At 40.9% G+C, this 16,413-nt stretch overlaps 3 protein-coding genes across 4 annotated transcripts; 1 reads left to right on the top strand and 2 right to left on the bottom strand.

Annotated features, from left to right (window-relative positions):
* Positions 1-334: 334 nt before the first annotated feature.
* Positions 335-4,484, bottom strand: LOC121185796. The gene is made up of 3 exons (XM_041044225.1): positions 3,880-4,484; positions 2,035-2,829; positions 335-1,235 (listed from the first exon to the last, which is right to left on the bottom strand). The coding sequence occupies exons 1-3, from the start codon at positions 4,186-4,188 to the stop codon at positions 720-722; spliced, it is 1,620 nt and encodes a 539-aa protein (XP_040900159.1). The 5' UTR covers positions 4,189-4,484; the 3' UTR covers positions 335-719.
* Positions 4,485-5,559: 1,075 nt separating this feature from the next.
* On the bottom strand, positions 5,560-9,489 carry ino80e (INO80 complex subunit E). 2 transcript variants are annotated; one of them, XM_041044333.1, is made up of 8 exons: positions 9,426-9,489; positions 9,008-9,090; positions 8,828-8,898; positions 8,690-8,742; positions 8,473-8,554; positions 7,939-8,056; positions 7,545-7,640; positions 5,560-6,307 (listed from the first exon to the last, which is right to left on the bottom strand). In XM_041044333.1, the coding sequence occupies exons 1-8, from the start codon at positions 9,451-9,453 to the stop codon at positions 6,101-6,103; spliced, it is 738 nt and encodes a 245-aa protein (XP_040900267.1). In that variant the 5' UTR covers positions 9,454-9,489; the 3' UTR covers positions 5,560-6,100. The 2 variants fall into 2 exon arrangements, with proteins under 2 accessions (XP_040900267.1, XP_040900266.1); XM_041044332.1 differs by having other exon boundaries at positions 9,347-9,459.
* A 1,155-nt stretch (positions 9,490-10,644) lies between these two features.
* On the top strand, positions 10,645-14,463 carry si:ch73-54f23.4 (zinc-binding protein A33). The gene is made up of 7 exons (XM_041043775.1): positions 10,645-10,737; positions 10,988-11,062; positions 11,284-11,379; positions 11,559-11,792; positions 12,576-12,613; positions 12,805-12,923; positions 13,010-14,463. The coding sequence occupies exons 2-7, from the start codon at positions 10,997-10,999 to the stop codon at positions 13,561-13,563; spliced, it is 1,107 nt and encodes a 368-aa protein (XP_040899709.1). The 5' UTR covers positions 10,645-10,737; positions 10,988-10,996; the 3' UTR covers positions 13,564-14,463.
* Positions 14,464-16,413: the final 1,950 nt, after the last annotated feature.

Genomic DNA, 16,413 nt, shown 5'->3' on the forward strand with positions numbered 1-16,413 from the left:
GAGTCATATTTATAATATTGTTGGATTATTAATAACATTGTATTATGGATCATTGAGGTGGAGCTGGTTTTGACTATAGTGATGGGTTGTCTCATCTACAGCAACATGTATCAGTCACCAAATAAATGTAGTGCAGAAAGGAATGCAGCTTTCCCCTCTGAAATGTTGTGGAGTATAAGTATGAACTAACATACCGTGAAATGAAAGCACTTAAGTAAAAGTGACTCAAAATCATACTAAAGTAGAGTAATTGTGTAAATATACACAGTAAATCCATTCCACTATTTGATCATATCAAAGACAAAAATAAACAAAGAAGGAAGTGGTGTATGTTACAGTGGCAAGCCAGCATTCTCTTTTATTCAAATGTACACAAGTATCATACAAGAGTAGTCCTGAACAATTACATCCAAAATAACAGTGTGCACAGTGTTATTTAAATCACAGTTGGGTCAGCTCGCAAATACAGCAGATTATTTGAACAGCCAGCTTTCCACGGTGAAGTGTAAGACCTACATTATAAGAAATGTGATGGTCACATGTGGCAATCATTCTACAACAGCTAAGGCATATAAAATGACATCAGCTTCTCAAAGTTTTTCCTTATTTTCACACTCTCTGCTGAAGAAATTTACCAACCAAAACTGGAGAAAACTGGAGCAAACATTTGGAAAAGTTTGTTACTAATGGCCCCATCTCAAGTCTGGTCCTTCCCTCCTTCATTCTGATTCCTGCCCAAATGCCTCTCTCACCGTACCAGTGAGCAAATCCACCATCCCCATTATTAAACCCCCTCCCAGCCTGAACACATTACCTACTCCATTTCCACTTCTGCACACCAGTTTCCCCACCCCTCCACCTACAGCTTTGGCCTGACCCCCCATCTCGGACACCATTGTTTCTACATAACCCTCACTTTGCTCCCACAGCCGCCCTCCAAAGAACGTGGTCACCCACCAAGCATTATCCAACGCATCACCAAATACCCCCACTGTGTCACCGGCCAGGGTCCCCATGCCAGTAACCCCAGTGTGACAGCTGTTCATCAGGGCTCCCAGAATGGCCGAGGTGCAGTAGTAGACGCTGAAGAAACAGGTTTCCCCGACACCAAGCAGCATTTCTGCAGCTAAGCCCATCCAAGACAAGAGGTCAGAGGTCAAGAGGTGGAACAGGGAGAAGGTATCTCCAGGCAGGGCAGAGAGGACTCCAATGTCTTCCTGAAGAACATACGTCACCTGAATCGAGATAAAACAAGTGTCACTTTTTAGTGAGATGTATAAAGGTGTGAATAATGGAATGACAGAAAGACCTGAGGGAATGTAGTGAACTGACCACACCTCATTCCTGTCTGCTCCTCCCACAGACTGGAATGAGGAGATTTATTCGATGACTCTGAACCTGTGTTAAAAAGTTAATTATTTCTCTTCAAACTGACAGCACTAAACTAACATCTCAGTGTTTTCTGTAATGAACTCTTGGAAAGATATTCCCTTGTTAATGAAAAAAAGACTCAAATGAAGAAACAAATGATTAGTAATGTTTTTGCTGCTAAGTCCTTTTGTTGTTGTTGCATTTCTGTTTGAATTATGGTTCCTCTTGCCTTTTGTAAACTTTTTACATTTCCCCTGTTATTTTTACTCATACTGTAGCCAATTACTTTCCAAATTATTCATTGAAGTTCCATTTTACACAATATGAGTAATGCTGTGCAGCATGTTAAAACACCTGTACAACGTCTCCTGAGGCTCTGGAGGAGCATTTACATTCTGACAAAACAACCCCCAAGGATACCATCAGCGTTACCTTAGCTTGGACTTGGAGAACACAAGTTTATTTTTCATTTATAGCAGCCACCCTGTGTTAAAAACTGGGGTACAGCAGAGACATCCAGGCCAATTTTGTCTTTGTTTTTTTTTTTTTATCTGTTTCGTGTGAATCTCTCAACCTTGTGGAAGTGTAATACTAAATTAGTTTGGAGTACTCCTTCAAGTTTAAAAATAGCAAATGTCAGAAAAGTTCAGTAAATTGTATCACCTGTCCAGGTAACTGTATGACTCTGGAGACCACAGGGTGCAGTGGAGCTTTAAGAATGGACATGGTAGTGGAAAGGATGTAGACCAGAATGCTGCTGGAATTTGTGTCTGTCTCTTGTTCATCCACAGTCTCATAGTCAGCTGAGGACTCAGAGGACTCTGATGTGACAGCTCCTGAACGCCTCACATCACCCCGCTTTTCACTGCTGCTTCCTGATTTCCCTGCATCTGCTGAAGTTTCCTGTTTCCTGGCTTCATCCGTTTTCTCAGCCTGAGCATCAAGGGTTGTCTCGCCTTCGGTGTCTTCAGTGTCTGTATGTGCATCCCTCTTTTCTATATTTCCAGGGTGCCCTTCACTGTGAAGACCTACCACCACCCCAACGGTCTCTGAATCTGCCCCTCCACAGCCTTCAGAGAACATTTCTGCCACTCCCAGCATCTCCTCCAGCTCCCTCATGCTCACTTGTCTCTCCCCTTCTCCTGTCTCTCTGATTAGCCCCACGCTGAAGCCACCCTTCCCCCCTGGGACAGCGCAGCACACTGCGGACCACAGCGGCTTCATCTGACATTCCTCGTCTCCATCTTCAGCAGCCCTGAGACCTCCCGCCCCAGTCAGGATGTACAGATCACCCCCTAAAGTGCTGCAGTGGGGACTGATGCTTGACTGAACTAGTGTTGTGACTGTTGAATCCCAGTCTTGAAGAGGGGAGTCTGTGGGCGAGACAGGATGAGATGGATTCCTGCCTCCTCCGAGGAGAGATGGTACTGCTACTTTAATGTTATCTTCCACCTCTGTCTAGAGGAAAAAAATAATCACAACCAGTTGTTAAAGTGTGAGCACATTAATATCTATGCAGCTGTACAACAGTTGTAATCCACTGTATTGCCTCACAGATATTTTAGCTAGTATTTTCAAATATGAAACCATACATTTAATCTAATTGATCATTTTCAAATGCTCAATCAGATTAAATGTGTGATTAAAAGTGTTTTGGTCGTTGTGTTAAATGAATCTATGTAGCATAAAAAATAGGATATGTGGAAAAAATGTATTGTTCCTGTTTGAGTGTTAATTTATACTGTTGATTAATTATAGATAATTATGCAAGGATTTGAAAGGTTTAAGTTTGACAAAGGTCATTTCCTGAACAGAAATCCAGATTTGGTGACTTCCAAATGCTCTTATCTTGCAGTAAATGACCAGACTATTTGCAATGTTTAGTACAGTGATAGATGACGTATTCAGAGCTTTTACTGAAGCAAAAGCACTAAAAGTCCTGCATTCAAAATACTACTACTACTACTAGATTATTTTTGGACCTTTCCTTAATTTTTGCGAAAAAAAAAGAGCTTTGAACAGTTAGAATCTAAACCATCTGAGAAATTTAGAGGGGAGCTCAGCTCATCGGCTGAACAGCTAACAAATCATAGTCATCACAGGCCCCAACCAGATGCTGCATTTTTGTAAAAGGGCCACAATCCAAACAGGCTGGAATGCATTGGTTTACTCTTTAACAATGCATCTTAATTTTTAGCTTTTAAATTGTAAACACAGTATCTTAATCTAAAAAGTAGCAAGTCATTATATCTATCATTTAAATGTAGTGGAGTATAAGTATTAAGTAATATAAAATGAAAATACTCAGGCACAAGTTCCTCAAAACTATACTATAAACTATATAAGTACTGTACTTGAGTAAATGTACTTAGTTACTTTAAATCGTTGGTTTACTGTTTGCATGCTGGAGCAGCAATCTGTGATTTTTAATCTGTACTTCATTCCTAAAATTCCATTATTCAAAAACAGGTAGTATCACTTTAAACAACATGATTAACGTGCCCTTACCACAAGCTCTTCCCCCTCCTCTTCCTCTGTCCATCCGTGGCTGAGATGGAAGGCAGAGTAGACAGCTGTGTCACAGGTTGGTTTGGACAGAGTGGCAAACTCCCGTCCCCTGGGCAGTCTGTGGCAGAGTGGGCGCAGCAGCGACCCTGCAGAGTCTCCCTGAGGAGGCGTCTGTCTGTAGAAGCAGTGACTGCAGTGGGTGAAGCCTGGCTCTGAGTTGTCCTCAGCTGGAAGAGACAGGCCTGGGCCCAGCACTGCCAGCAGCCAGACAGCCGCAGCAGCTGCACTGACAGCAGCAGGACACAGCATGGTGGTGGTGAGCTCAGCAAATCCCCCCTCTCTCTCTCTCTCTCTCTGACACACACACACACTACTAACACAGAGCGAGAGGGAGAGGCTTATAAATTATCCAGTGGTTTCCGTATATAGATGGAAAAGATAAGGTGGCCAAGGCTGGCTGCTGATTCCTTGTTGTTTTTCTCACTCGCTCCTTGCTCTCTCCTCCAGTTTGTCTCCAACCATGTCTGTCTTCTCTTAATGTCAGCTGTACTGTGAGAGAGTGAATCTGTGTTGCAGGCACAATCTTGCTTACTCCTTCATTTCCCTTTCCCTGACAACCTCGCCCCCTCTGTCAGTTCCACCCTCTTTGACTCTCCCTCTGGCTGTACCTCCAATTCACCCCTCCCTCTTATACTCTCTATGGTTACACCTTTAACTCCCATTGCTGTTAGGTACACAAGCCAAGCCCACACCCATTTAAAGCTGCCAATTACCTGTAGGTCTGCATTCCCAAACAATGGTCTCCATACAAGGTTTGTCACTTCATTAGCACACTTCTGTTGTCCAGACAGTTTCTTTGAAATGCATCCAAATCAAATAGAAACTCTCACTTGAAACTCCAGGTAAAATGTGAGCAGCTGAGCTCTGACATTAACAATGTCTGCTCATGAAATCCTCATTAAAGCCTTATCCTGACGGTGTCAGAGTCACGGGTCATTGTCTCACCCAGTGTGCAGTGATTCTTGAAATCTAACTTCCCAGACAAAACACACTGCCTTCCTTAATATGAGAAACATGCCTGTTGAGACATGATGTTGGCACTCACTGTTCTTTACAAAATCGTTATGAAGCAAAAACAGCAATTGGCATGTAGTCCCATAACCTAGTCCCGTGCATGTGTAAGAGTGAACAGAAAAATAACTAGCACTCTTTTTGACATCTAGAAGAGGTGGAATACAGCCAGGCTGCATTCACGTTGCGTAAGAGTTATGGCAAACATGAGCCAAATGTACCCCCTGGGCTTCTGTCAAGAGTGGTATCAGGATTCCTTTGCAGAGACATCAAGCAAGCAAAGAAAATCATTTGCAATAACCAACATGAACCTAGTTTATATTATCTTTGCTTATTCATATGAATAAGAATAAATGTTATCAGTACACACGTCCTGCATACAGTTTGCACAGACTGTGACTCTGGAATGAAGAGTCTTAGGGTGTGATGTTTTGGGTGGGGCGTCTGGCCTTTCCATAAGATGTGTTACTGGTTTTAAACATCTACAATACAAATATCTTCAGACACACATACAATAGCACTAACCAGCTGCCATTCAAAGAGGAATCTTTGAATGAAACCTGACACACCATTTAACTTTAAACAAAAACCTTTAGTCATCTATAATGATAACTTTTCAGATTTTATTCTCTGACACAATTTGATGGGTGCAAAAATAATATATTTTCATTTTCAAGAAAACCACTGCTTTTTGACAATCTGACGAAAAAACATATCAACATAGTATAAGTTCATGTGACAGGTATAAAAACTGCCTGTAACAAGAAAACAAGACTCAATGTTTTAAACTCTCAAACATTTATATCATACTAACTCAGCAACTGTAGTTACAATTGTGCACTGTGAGACAAAAAATGATCAGCAGGCAGCTTGAAACTGTGGCAGTAGATTTTTCTTCTTAAAAGCTTACAAACTGTACTTTTGTCACAGATAAAATAATATGAGAAAACCACATTTCAGTGGGAGATATTTTTCACAGCAACGCTGCTGTTAAGAAAAAGTCCACCGGGGGGAGTGTGTCTCCCATTTGAAAATGTGGAATGGGAAGCTGAATACAGAAACACATCCAGTCACTTTTGCTCCTGCACATACACACACATGTACAACCCCACTATCCCCTGCTTACTTACATTTAAACACATACTCAGGCTCACTCATTAGGGATGTCAATGACTAGTTCAGCCTCGTCTCCCTCCCCTCTGTCTTCATCACCTTTGTCGCTGTCTCCATCACTATCCCCCTCCTCCTCTGCTGCATCTCCACTAAGCATCTGTCTGGGAACCCAGCTGAAGGGGCCGCTGGCTGTTGGAGGGGCCGTGGTGGCTGATGGGAAATTAGCTGCCATTGGGGCAACAACCTGAGATGGTCAGAATGAAGCAAAGAATATTAGGAATGACAGAGAGAGGGGTGGAGATACAGCATGATGAAGGATGGAAGGGTATGGATAGATGGCTGTGTCACAGATGTAGAGTATATCAGGACAAAGCAGGCAGCATGTACAACACCAGTCAAAAGTTATAGAACACCCCCACCTTCCAGTTTTTATTGAAATATATGAAGTTCTAATCCAGTAGATGGCTTTAAATTGTACAAAGGAAAGTGGCAAACTGGCCAAGAAAAAACATTAAGGTTATCACAAGATAAAAAATCATGTAAAGTTCAGGGATTAAGAAATCAGTTAACTTACAGCTTTCATGCAACAGTGGAAGTAAACGAAGCCTTGAAAGTTAATGCAAACAATTCCTACAGATGTCCCAACTTTTGCTGATTACTTACAAACCCTCTGTCTGTACGAAGGCAGTGTTGGCACAAAAGTAACTGTGTTACTGTGCCCTCTGATGCATTATTAGGGCAATTCTGTACTGCAGGAAGTAATCCTGAATGTTGCTATCAGAATGGTGAGAAAAATCTAAGTAACACGGGAAGTCAGTGGTTGGTTTATCCAACAGCAAGATAATGACCAAAACCATTTGAAGAAAAGAACTTGACAGTGGCTTCACATGACAGAAGACCAGCATGGTCTCGAGACTTAAGCCCCATGGAGCTGTTGTGGGATGAACTGGACAGAAGCTGAATGCAAACTACAAGTCACACATTTGTGAGAACTATGTTCTGTGTTTTAATTCCATAAACACCGAATTTTAAAAAACAGCTGGAAAAATTGAAGTGTTCTAAAACCTTTGACTGGTAGTGACATGAATTTATAGACATAATGTTCAGAAGGTCATTTCAGCAGAGTGCCAAACTTGAAAATGCTTAGGGGAATGAATTTCCTACATCAGTCCTGCAATTTCAATACTAGAGGTTACATTGAGTAAAAATTAATAAAATACTAATAAGAAACTATAAAAAGTTGTCAGCAATACTGTGAACAAAGTAAAATTACCCAATATAGAGCTTTGGGACTCTAGGAGAGCAAAAAGGATACGCTTTTCTCTTCCTTGTACCGAGGCATATATAGTGTGACCAAAGTACTGCCTACTCTACCATCTACTATAAACGGCACATTCATATATAGGATCTGAGAAGTAAGCAATATATCTATATTATTATTATCATCTCTGAGTATCCCATTTTCTGTTTTCCTCTCTCACCTTCCCCGTAGTCTCTTTCTTGTTTTTAGGCGTCTTTTTTCTCTCTTTCTTCATTCGTTCAGCTGGGGGAGCCAAATACTCTGGTGGGAAGGGCATCTGCCCAACACACACACAGGCCCCAGTTTGCCAAATGACCACACATGCACACACGCATAGGCAGTTTACAAGAAAGACACACACAAAAAAAACACAAAAAACATACACAGAAGAATGAACAATGCAAGGACAGTGAAGCCATTATAGACGTCAAACAAAAAACAAAGGAGGAGATAAAACAGACTTATGAATAAAAAGACAAAACAATCAAATTATATAAATAATGCCAAATTAAAACAGGGATTATGTTTGCTGATGAGGAGATGACCATGGCAGCAATGTTACTGTTGAAACTCACAGTGTTGAGGTAGGGTCCAGAGCCTGACGACTGCAGAGGATTAACACCAGGACGGGACAGCAGCGAGAGATGAGGGGAGGATGACGAAGGAAGACATGCACCAGGACTACTTCTTCGCCTGAAAGGAGTACATGAGAAATTAAGAAACACTCACGGTGAGGTTTATAACAGCAAAAGCATTCAGAGCATGAAATGTTTTGTCCACATTTAGTTCAACAGGCTACATGAAGTTGGCTAAATTTAAAAATGCATAATTTTATGTTTCGGCCTCCTGTTTCCATTTCCGACACTAATCCATACATTTTCTAAAACTGACTCAGTGTGGTCCAGGAGATTGTTAGTCACGGTCAGCAAAACAAAAAGAAGGGAAAATTCAACTGACTTCAAACAAGAAGACTATTCTGTTTGCAGGTAGCTATAAATTACTTGTATTGACCTAAGTTTCAGTTCTGCTTGGTGATTATACAAGACAATCGCACCGTCCTTTCACTGAGGGTCTTATGTTTGAATTTTGTGTAAAAATGGCCAACTTACTTCTTTACTCCCTCTCGTTCTCTTTCCCTCTCCCTGGGGCCTTCTCCTTCACTGTTTTCTGAGGAAACTGTTGCATCTGAATCTGAAACAGAAGACAAGAAAACCCGATGCAGCCGTACAGTAGATCCAACACGTATTAAAAGATTGCTTGCATGCTGCAGTTACTGTACAAGAAGAAAAACTGTTCATTCATAATGAAATGAGGGTTCACACTAACCAGAGGAGTCTTCATCTACCCTCTCATATTGTAGCAGTCTGTCCAGAAGGAAGCTGTGGAAGTGTGAATGAGATTGTTGTTAACTGCACACACATAGCACTGTTTAACATCCATGTATTTCACACAGTGTAAAGTCACCTTTTGTCCCTGGAAACTTTGAGAAGTTTTCTCTGTGCCCTCCTCAGCTCCTCCTGAAAACATTCCTGCTCCTGGAAAGTAATACCAAACAGTGCAGATAAGGAAGATGATATGTTCGTGTAAGATATCGACTCAGGATTGACAGCTCACGCTCAAAATGATAGTGGTGAATATACTCACATAGACAAGGAATTTTAATTTTCTCTTCAGATTTTTGTATTTCCGCTTATAGTCAACTTCGACGTCCGCCTGGCCGTTCATTTCTGAAACACAGCGCACAAACGACCAATCAATGAAATGTATCGTCAGCCAGAAGTTGTAGTGATATATATAGAAAGGTCATTTATATAGCACGGTCAGTTTGTGAGAAGAAACACAACATTACAACAGCGTATGATAAACTGGCTAATGTGCTGTATGCTAAACTAAGCTAAGCTAAGCTAAGGGGGAAACATTAGCTTACTAGCTAGCTCGCTAAAGATGTAGAGATGCTGGAAAACATACACCGAGATTTATCACCTAGATTTTATCTCAAATCATGCAAACGTGATTTCGATGAATTTCTAAGCCACTTTTATCCATGAAAAACTACTGTTACCTCTTGCTTGAGTCTGTCTGTGCGACATGCTCTTGTTTACAGTGGTGACGTCGGTTTTATGCGACGTGATGGGCGGACCGTTATTTATTTATTTATTTATTTATCTATCTATAAATATGTATGTGTAGACAGAAGAATACAAGCAAACATTACTACGTGTTTTGTTTTGTTGAGCTGATGTTTATTTTTTTGTAATTTGATACTGACAGAGTCTTAATGACTCACTGTTTTCCATATGTTTTGTGCTGGTATTAGTTTGTGTTTGTAACAGTACTGTGAAATATACGTGAAATATAAAAGTCAGATTTTCATGCTGTGAACATTATTAGGAGGTGATGTTATAAAATTGTAAGAAATCAATTCTATGATTTCAAATCCAAATTAAACAAAAACAAGACAAGGCAGTTCGTATAGATTTAATAACCAACACTGATTCACAGCTGCAGGAATTGCTGTGCATGCTTCCATGACTTCATGCAGTGGGCCTTTGTGTTTTATAGAATCATCCTGTCACTGTCCCCTCCACCTGCCGCATAGTGTAGAGCTTGCAGCTCAACCTTAGCTCAGCACAGTCACTTGCCAGGACCCAGCACCATGAATTATAGATGAGGAACATTTGCAGAGATGAGTAATGCTGCTTCAGTGCACGTACCCAAAGCAAGACTCCCCTGTGTGTCTCTGTGTTTTGGGGAAGAGAGGGAGACAGGCAGAGACAAAGAAGGAGGTAGAGATATAAAAAGTTTAGTGGAGAAACTAAGGGCTGTTCAAAAAAAAAAGAGAGAGAGACAGAGAGAAGAGGCTTGTGGCTGAACGATGGGATGCAGATTTACTCCTGAAGAAAGAAGGAGAGCAGAAATGCTGACTGTTATTTAGAGGCAATGCCTCCTCTCAAACAATATGAAACTCAGCAGGGTATGGATGGCTAAACAGCATCCTTTAATGCAATTATCAAAGCAAACACTTTGATAGCTCATAGTTGCTGCTCTGGATCCTCGCACACCCCCAGACATTAGAGAGTGACCTTGCAAAAATAAACATGTATTGTCTCCCTTCCAGGCAAAACAACTGCCGGTATGAAACACAATATCTGACGGACTAGCTGCCTCTCTCTCCACCACCAGATTCTTTGTTTCCAAAGACAGTGGCAGACAGAAATAGACTCTTCTGTGTCTGCAGCCATAAATCGCTGCTGCCAGCCAGCCAGCCCTCCTGGCAGCTACAGTCATCTGCCTCTTTCCCACCCCTTCTTTTCTCTACTCTACTTTTAATGGATCCATATTTTCACAAGTCAGGCTGCAGCTACTGATCTGTGGTTGTAAAAACATTTTCTCTCGTTAATTTTCTACTTGGATGTATGTCATTGTTCCTGTACTTGTCTGACCATAGTCTGACTGTTGTTTTCACCGTGCTGGCATGTGTGTGTTTTTTCCCTCTCACCTTGTCTGTCTCCTTTTCCCTCTGTGTATTGTTGCACTTTCATGTCCTTCACTTTTTCCCTCCCTCATACTCCCTCCGTCACCTTTATTGTACTCCTCTCAATTTTTGTTTTTCCTTTTTTGCAGAAAACTGGAATGTACCAAAACCACACCAAAGACACCAACAACAACTGCAATAAAAGCCTTCTCTGTGATTACAAGGTAAGCGCCATGTTTTATGGTTTTCACCTGCTGCTATATGTAGCATAGCTGACATGAGATATATTTTCTTTCATAATGTGGCTGTATTTATTTATAGTTCACATTTCATATTTTAAACAAATTAACTCAATTTGGGGGATATTAATACAGTAACATTTCTGTTCAATGTGTATTTTTTCTCCATTTCTCTTTTGTGTGTGTTGTGTGTGTGTGTGTTACAGCAAAGGCTTGTCCAAGCTATTAAAAGAATCAAGCATGAGGTAGATGAGTGCAGAGAAGCAGAGAGAGAGACATACTCAGAGTCAGTGGAAGTAGAGGTATTGTTGCTGCATTATTAATCCTCGTCTTCAAAAAAAAAACAAAATTATACATAGTAATTCCAGTTCAAAACAAACTAAATTTACATAGCAATTCTACTGAAACTGGTTTTTAAAATGGTCATGTCCACACACCCTGGCTGATTTGACTACTGCTCAACTTTCCCTTCATCTTTCAGAACAGGTTTGATGACCTTGAACGAGAAATCACAGCCGAGTTTCAGAACCTCCATCGTTTCCTGGATGAGGAGGAGTGTAAGGACCTGGAGAGACTGAGGAGGGAGAGACAGAAACAACTGAAGCAGCTGAAGCAGAGAGAGAAGAAAATTGCAGAGCAAGGGAAAGACCTGGAGAGAGCAATCACAGTGCTCAACAGCAAACTGGCTGAGGAGGACAGTCCTAAGCTGCTCAAAGTGAGGAAGTGTTTTCACTGAAAAAGAAGAAATTAACATCCAGAGATTACATCACATTATTACAAGAGTTTGTCTTATCATTGACTTGAATACACCATAGTTATAGAAAGCTGGGGTGTGTCTATGAGGAGGATTTAAATTTGGACTTAAGGTGAACTAATGGGAGTGTGGGCGGATGGGGGAGGTGGAGAATAGTTTGGACTCCATAAACCATTCTGGAAAAGTCTTGGCACAACAGCCGACCAGGAACACGTGGGTCTGACCGGGGTCACTGTAACCATTCCCTTGGACCTGGGACAAAACTTTACTCACCTCACTTGTGACATGTAAAAATAACTGACCATCGCTGATGATCCCGTATGGACTCCTTCAAGCTTAAAGCTGCTGGAAAACAACGTGACTCTGCAGGTTTACCTCAAAGGGGCCACAACCCAGAACTGTGGAGTCACCCTGTTAGCTGTTCTGCAGCTCTTCATTGGCACTTATGTGATCACTTATAGACATTGATTGGCTGAACAGTTGACTTGCCTGGTTTTGCAAGTCAAAATCAATTTCTCATTTAAAAGTGAAAGGACAAAAGGCAGCCAGTGCACTAGTCAGCAAATAGGAATGGACAGCATAAGGCGGCTGAGGCGACAGCTGGCGACACAAGACCAAACAACTTTGTGTTAAGAGAAAGTCACCTTATGGTTCCATAACCAGCTGTTTTAAAATGCTGTATATTTTTCCTAATGATGAGGATCAATTACAACAATTTTCCCTAAACTATTTCTCTCATTGCAGGAAATTCAAGATCTTGTAAAAAGGCAGGTTTCCTCAAAGTGTGTTTTTGCCAAACTAATTTTCTCTGCTGTTCCCCCTTAGCTCATTAATCTCATGTGTTTATGTGCTTGGCATTTCCTCTTACTCCTGCAGATCAATCCATCTCCATAACCTTCTCTGTGGTGTGTCTACCAGGGCTGACATTCTATCATCCATCATTCAGTCCTCCCCTTTTCCTATTTTGTCTAAGCAGGTCTCAGGTCAGCTTTGTGCTTCCAGCAGAGGTGGACACCGAGGTGCGCTCTGGCCAGTTTGTGGGGCCCATCCAGTACAGGATATGGAAGCACATGAAAAGCTGCCTCTACCCAAGTATGTGTACATATTTCATCTGATTTGACACAGCACATGCAAAACAACAGCAGAACTCACCTTACTTAATCTCTGTTTACCTACAGATATTACATCAATGACCTTTGATCCTGAGACGGCCCACCCTAATCTGTCCCTGTCCCAGTGTTGCACCTCAGTATGGTTTGAAGAGGATAAAGACACAAAGGACTGTCAGGCCAACCCACGACGGTTCCACTACTATTACTGTGTAATGGGTAATCAGGGCTTCATCACAGGGCGACACTACTGGGAGGTGGAGGTGGGTCATAAAACTGCATGGAGGTTGGGTGTAGCACGAGAAGATGTCCCAAAAGGGGAGATGGCTGCTACAGGCACTTCCAGCGGCCTCTGGACCCTGGCCCTGAAGGGTGGATCCATCCTGGCCTGCACAGACCCAAAACCCACCAAAGTCAACGTGTCTGTCCATCTTGTCCGCATTGGCGTGTTCTTAGACTGTGAAAAGGAGGAGGTGTCTTTCTATAATGCTGTTACCATGGCACCAATCTACACCTTCACCATGGGAACAGTCATGGCTCCTCTGTTCCCCTTCTATAACCCATGTGACACAGACGATGGAAAGAACACAGCGCCACTTAAGATGTTTAACCCTTCACTATAATAAGGACCTATTATTACCAGCATGAACACTGATGGTCCAGTACAATTAGTTAATTTCACATTAGCATTATTATTACATTATAGAGCTGATTTAGAGCTGAATGACTGGTTAATTTATCATCTTGACGGTCAAAAGAAAATTAATGGGCAACTATTTTGATTATCAGTTTGAGTTTGAGTAATGTTTCAACAAAAAGTACAAAACATGAAAAACACAAACATTGATTTTCTGTGTATTTTTCATACACATATTCTCATTTTACTGTTATTACTTGAATACTTTTTAAAGTCAGCACAGTATATGTGGTGGAATGGGAATGCACTTGTATTTGTAAAACAGTTTAAGAAAACAAACCATGGGGAAGGTAATTTGTAGCCTGCCTGGAGGTTCAGGGTGTATAGCAGGTGTCAACAGCAACATGATATGACCTTTGGCCTGTTTATAAATATCTCTGTTGTGCCTGCTCTGCTATGACATGTCCTGGCGAGGTTATGGAATTAGTGGGACCTGGGGTGAGAAAGTGGCGCGTGACACTCAGAACAAATGATGGCTGACATTGAGTGAGATAAGTGACCGAGATGGAGTGGACTGCTCTGAGATTAAACTGTCCTTCTGCAAGGCTGTTGCTCAGAGAGTAGGAAGACAAAGACAACAGCACAGCAAATGTCATAATCTTTTGTTTATTCTTAGTATTCCTTTAGACATGAAATAAAGAAAAACTGTTTTCTTTACAAAACATCTGTGTGAAGTGTTGTGCAAAAAGGGAGTACAGAGAGAACGTGAGGAACGTTACACCAAACCCAGGCCAGAACAGCAGATGTAAACGGAGAGGTTCAGGGCAGAGACAACTCACATAGTGCAAGAAGTGCCAGTGTATTAACGGTAGTGGTTTCTATTTAGTGGGTTAGGTATAATACCTCCAATCCCACAAGACTGAGCCTTCTCTGAGATACTGTTAATGTGTAAACCAGTGGCTCGTCCGACCCACTAATGCACTCTCCGTCTCTCTCACATCCCTACTCACTCTGAGTGGCTTGGTATTACAATCACTGACAACACTGCGTAGTGGCGGTGCATGAAAATGCTGTTCCAGCCGTCTCTCACCAGCTGCTTATCACAACATAACCCTCAGGGTTACTCACACAAAGCTTTTGCCATTCATCTGCTGCTATCAACAATTCACTCATATATTCTGAACTGTGCCACAGACTTGATCAGTGCAATGGAAAACAGCTTCACTCTCAAATAAAGCACACTCAGCATTCCTTATGCTACATGTAATCAGATTTTCATCGTCAATTTCAACAGTTTTACGTCACATACTGTAGCTCCTACACATTAGAATATCATAGGCCAGTCAGTGATACCACTTTGTACAGTCAGGTGTGCAAACGTGTTCTACATCTGTGAATACCCTTACCTATTAAGAAAAAGGTGCCATTAGGAAAGTCGGCTAACGACAGAATACAGGCCAACTCTCCAACACACATTTTAGGCACTAAAGCAAAGACGAGAATCACTCAAATATCTCAAAGTTAAAATATCTTTTACAATTTTTTGTGGTTTTACACACATTCACACTCATGACTTCAGCACAGCACTTGTTTTCTTCACATTGCAACACGTTTAAGCAGGCACATGGATACCTTACTCACAACAGATGAAGAAGGTCACATGAAGGACATTAGTTTCATTTTGTACAAACAGCACACACACACACACACAGTCATAAATCATTCACGCTCATACATACATGCATCATAGGGCCACACACTTAAACACACAAATCCCCGACACACAATGATGGCAACATTAAAACATCACTCCTCTGGTGACACACACAGAAACAGCTTTAGGACAATAAAAGCCTGTTGTTCAGGACATGTGGTGGGCATGCTGCAGTCAATGCTTTAAGTGACATAGGTTAAACATTTTAATACAACATGTAAATACTGTGAGAGATACTGTAAGCTGTGAGTATCATCAGGTTTGTATGGCAAGAATAGCAGATAATTGATCTAAAAAGATCTCATGTAGACTTGATGGATTTTTACAATAATTGGTTCTTAAATTAGTTCAAGACATTAGTGAATATTAGTGTAAATAGTATATAGTATGTGTATATAGTCTATGCTCTGGATTTAACATTGGTGAGAAATTTGAATTAGTTTTCTTTTTTATTATTAAGTATAATACAACAACCGTTTTATACACTAAAAACATTCAGCCTTAAGGGGGTTAAACTGGCGTACACATGCAATATTTACAAGGCTGGGGTGTGTGTGTGTGTATGTGTATGTATTTCTATATAAAGATCATTTTCAGTATTGCCAAAATGGGTTTGTGGTTCCTGTTTGTGGTGCCTTCCAGGCTGGAAATGAGGCATTTCCACTGTTTTTTCATTATCAAATCATTAGATTACCGTTATTCATTTTTAATATGTGTCACCTTAAAATCTGATGCTGTTTGTCCATCTGACATGAGGCACCTTGATTTTGAAGTTTTTTTTTTAAAGTTTTACTTTATTTATTATATTGATCAAAGTATCAAATGTGACATCTAAACCTATCTTGTTTTATGGCTTGTTAAAATGCTGACACCTCGCCTGATGTTAATTTAATTTATTAGAAAAATCCATTAGTCAGGAAAGCTACTGAGAAAGGCCAGTTGGTTGCCAATGGATCTATTTCTTACAATTTTCCTGCATTTCACTGATCATTTGATTGAATGATCATGGCTGTCTTATTGTGCTTTTCTCAAAAATCCATAATGCTTTTTTGTTGATTTCAGTGCATCAAACCTAGACTGTCATTGTTTTTTGTTTTGTTTTGTTTTTTTTCAGTGGTCAAT

This window comes from Toxotes jaculatrix, chromosome 8 (assembly GCF_017976425.1).
Source record: "Toxotes jaculatrix isolate fToxJac2 chromosome 8, fToxJac2.pri, whole genome shotgun sequence".
In the NCBI taxonomy this organism is placed as follows: Eukaryota; Metazoa; Chordata; class Actinopteri; family Toxotidae; genus Toxotes; species Toxotes jaculatrix.

Excerpts from the sequence above, each read along its gene's own strand:
- si:ch73-54f23.4 (XM_041043775.1), top strand. The coding sequence starts at position 10,997 with ATGTACCAAAACCACACCAAAGACACCAACAACAACTGCAATAAAAGC. Across the intron at positions 11,063-11,283 it reads GCCTTCTCTGTGATTACAAG|CAAAGGCTTGTCCAAGCTAT; the intron begins GTAAGCGCCATG and ends TGTGTGTTACAG. Across the intron at positions 11,793-12,575 it reads ACAGTCCTAAGCTGCTCAAA|GAAATTCAAGATCTTGTAAA; the intron begins GTGAGGAAGTGT and ends CTCTCATTGCAG.
- ino80e (XM_041044333.1), bottom strand. The coding sequence starts at position 9,453 with ATGTCGCACAGACAGACTCAAGCAAGAG. Across the intron at positions 9,091-9,425 it reads CAGACAGACTCAAGCAAGAG|AAATGAACGGCCAGGCGGAC; the intron begins GTAACAGTAGTT and ends GCTGTGTTTCAG. Across the intron at positions 7,641-7,938 it reads CTGGACCCTACCTCAACACT|ATGCCCTTCCCACCAGAGTA; the intron begins GTGAGTTTCAAC and ends TGTGTTGGGCAG.
- LOC121185796 (XM_041044225.1), bottom strand. The coding sequence starts at position 4,188 with ATGCTGTGTCCTGCTGCTGTCAGTGCAGCTGCTGCGGCTGTCTGGCTG. Across the intron at positions 2,830-3,879 it reads AGGAGGGGGAAGAGCTTGTG|ACAGAGGTGGAAGATAACAT; the intron begins GTAAGGGCACGT and ends TTTTTCCTCTAG. Across the intron at positions 1,236-2,034 it reads TCATACAGTTACCTGGACAG|GTGACGTATGTTCTTCAGGA; the intron begins GTGATACAATTT and ends ATCTCGATTCAG.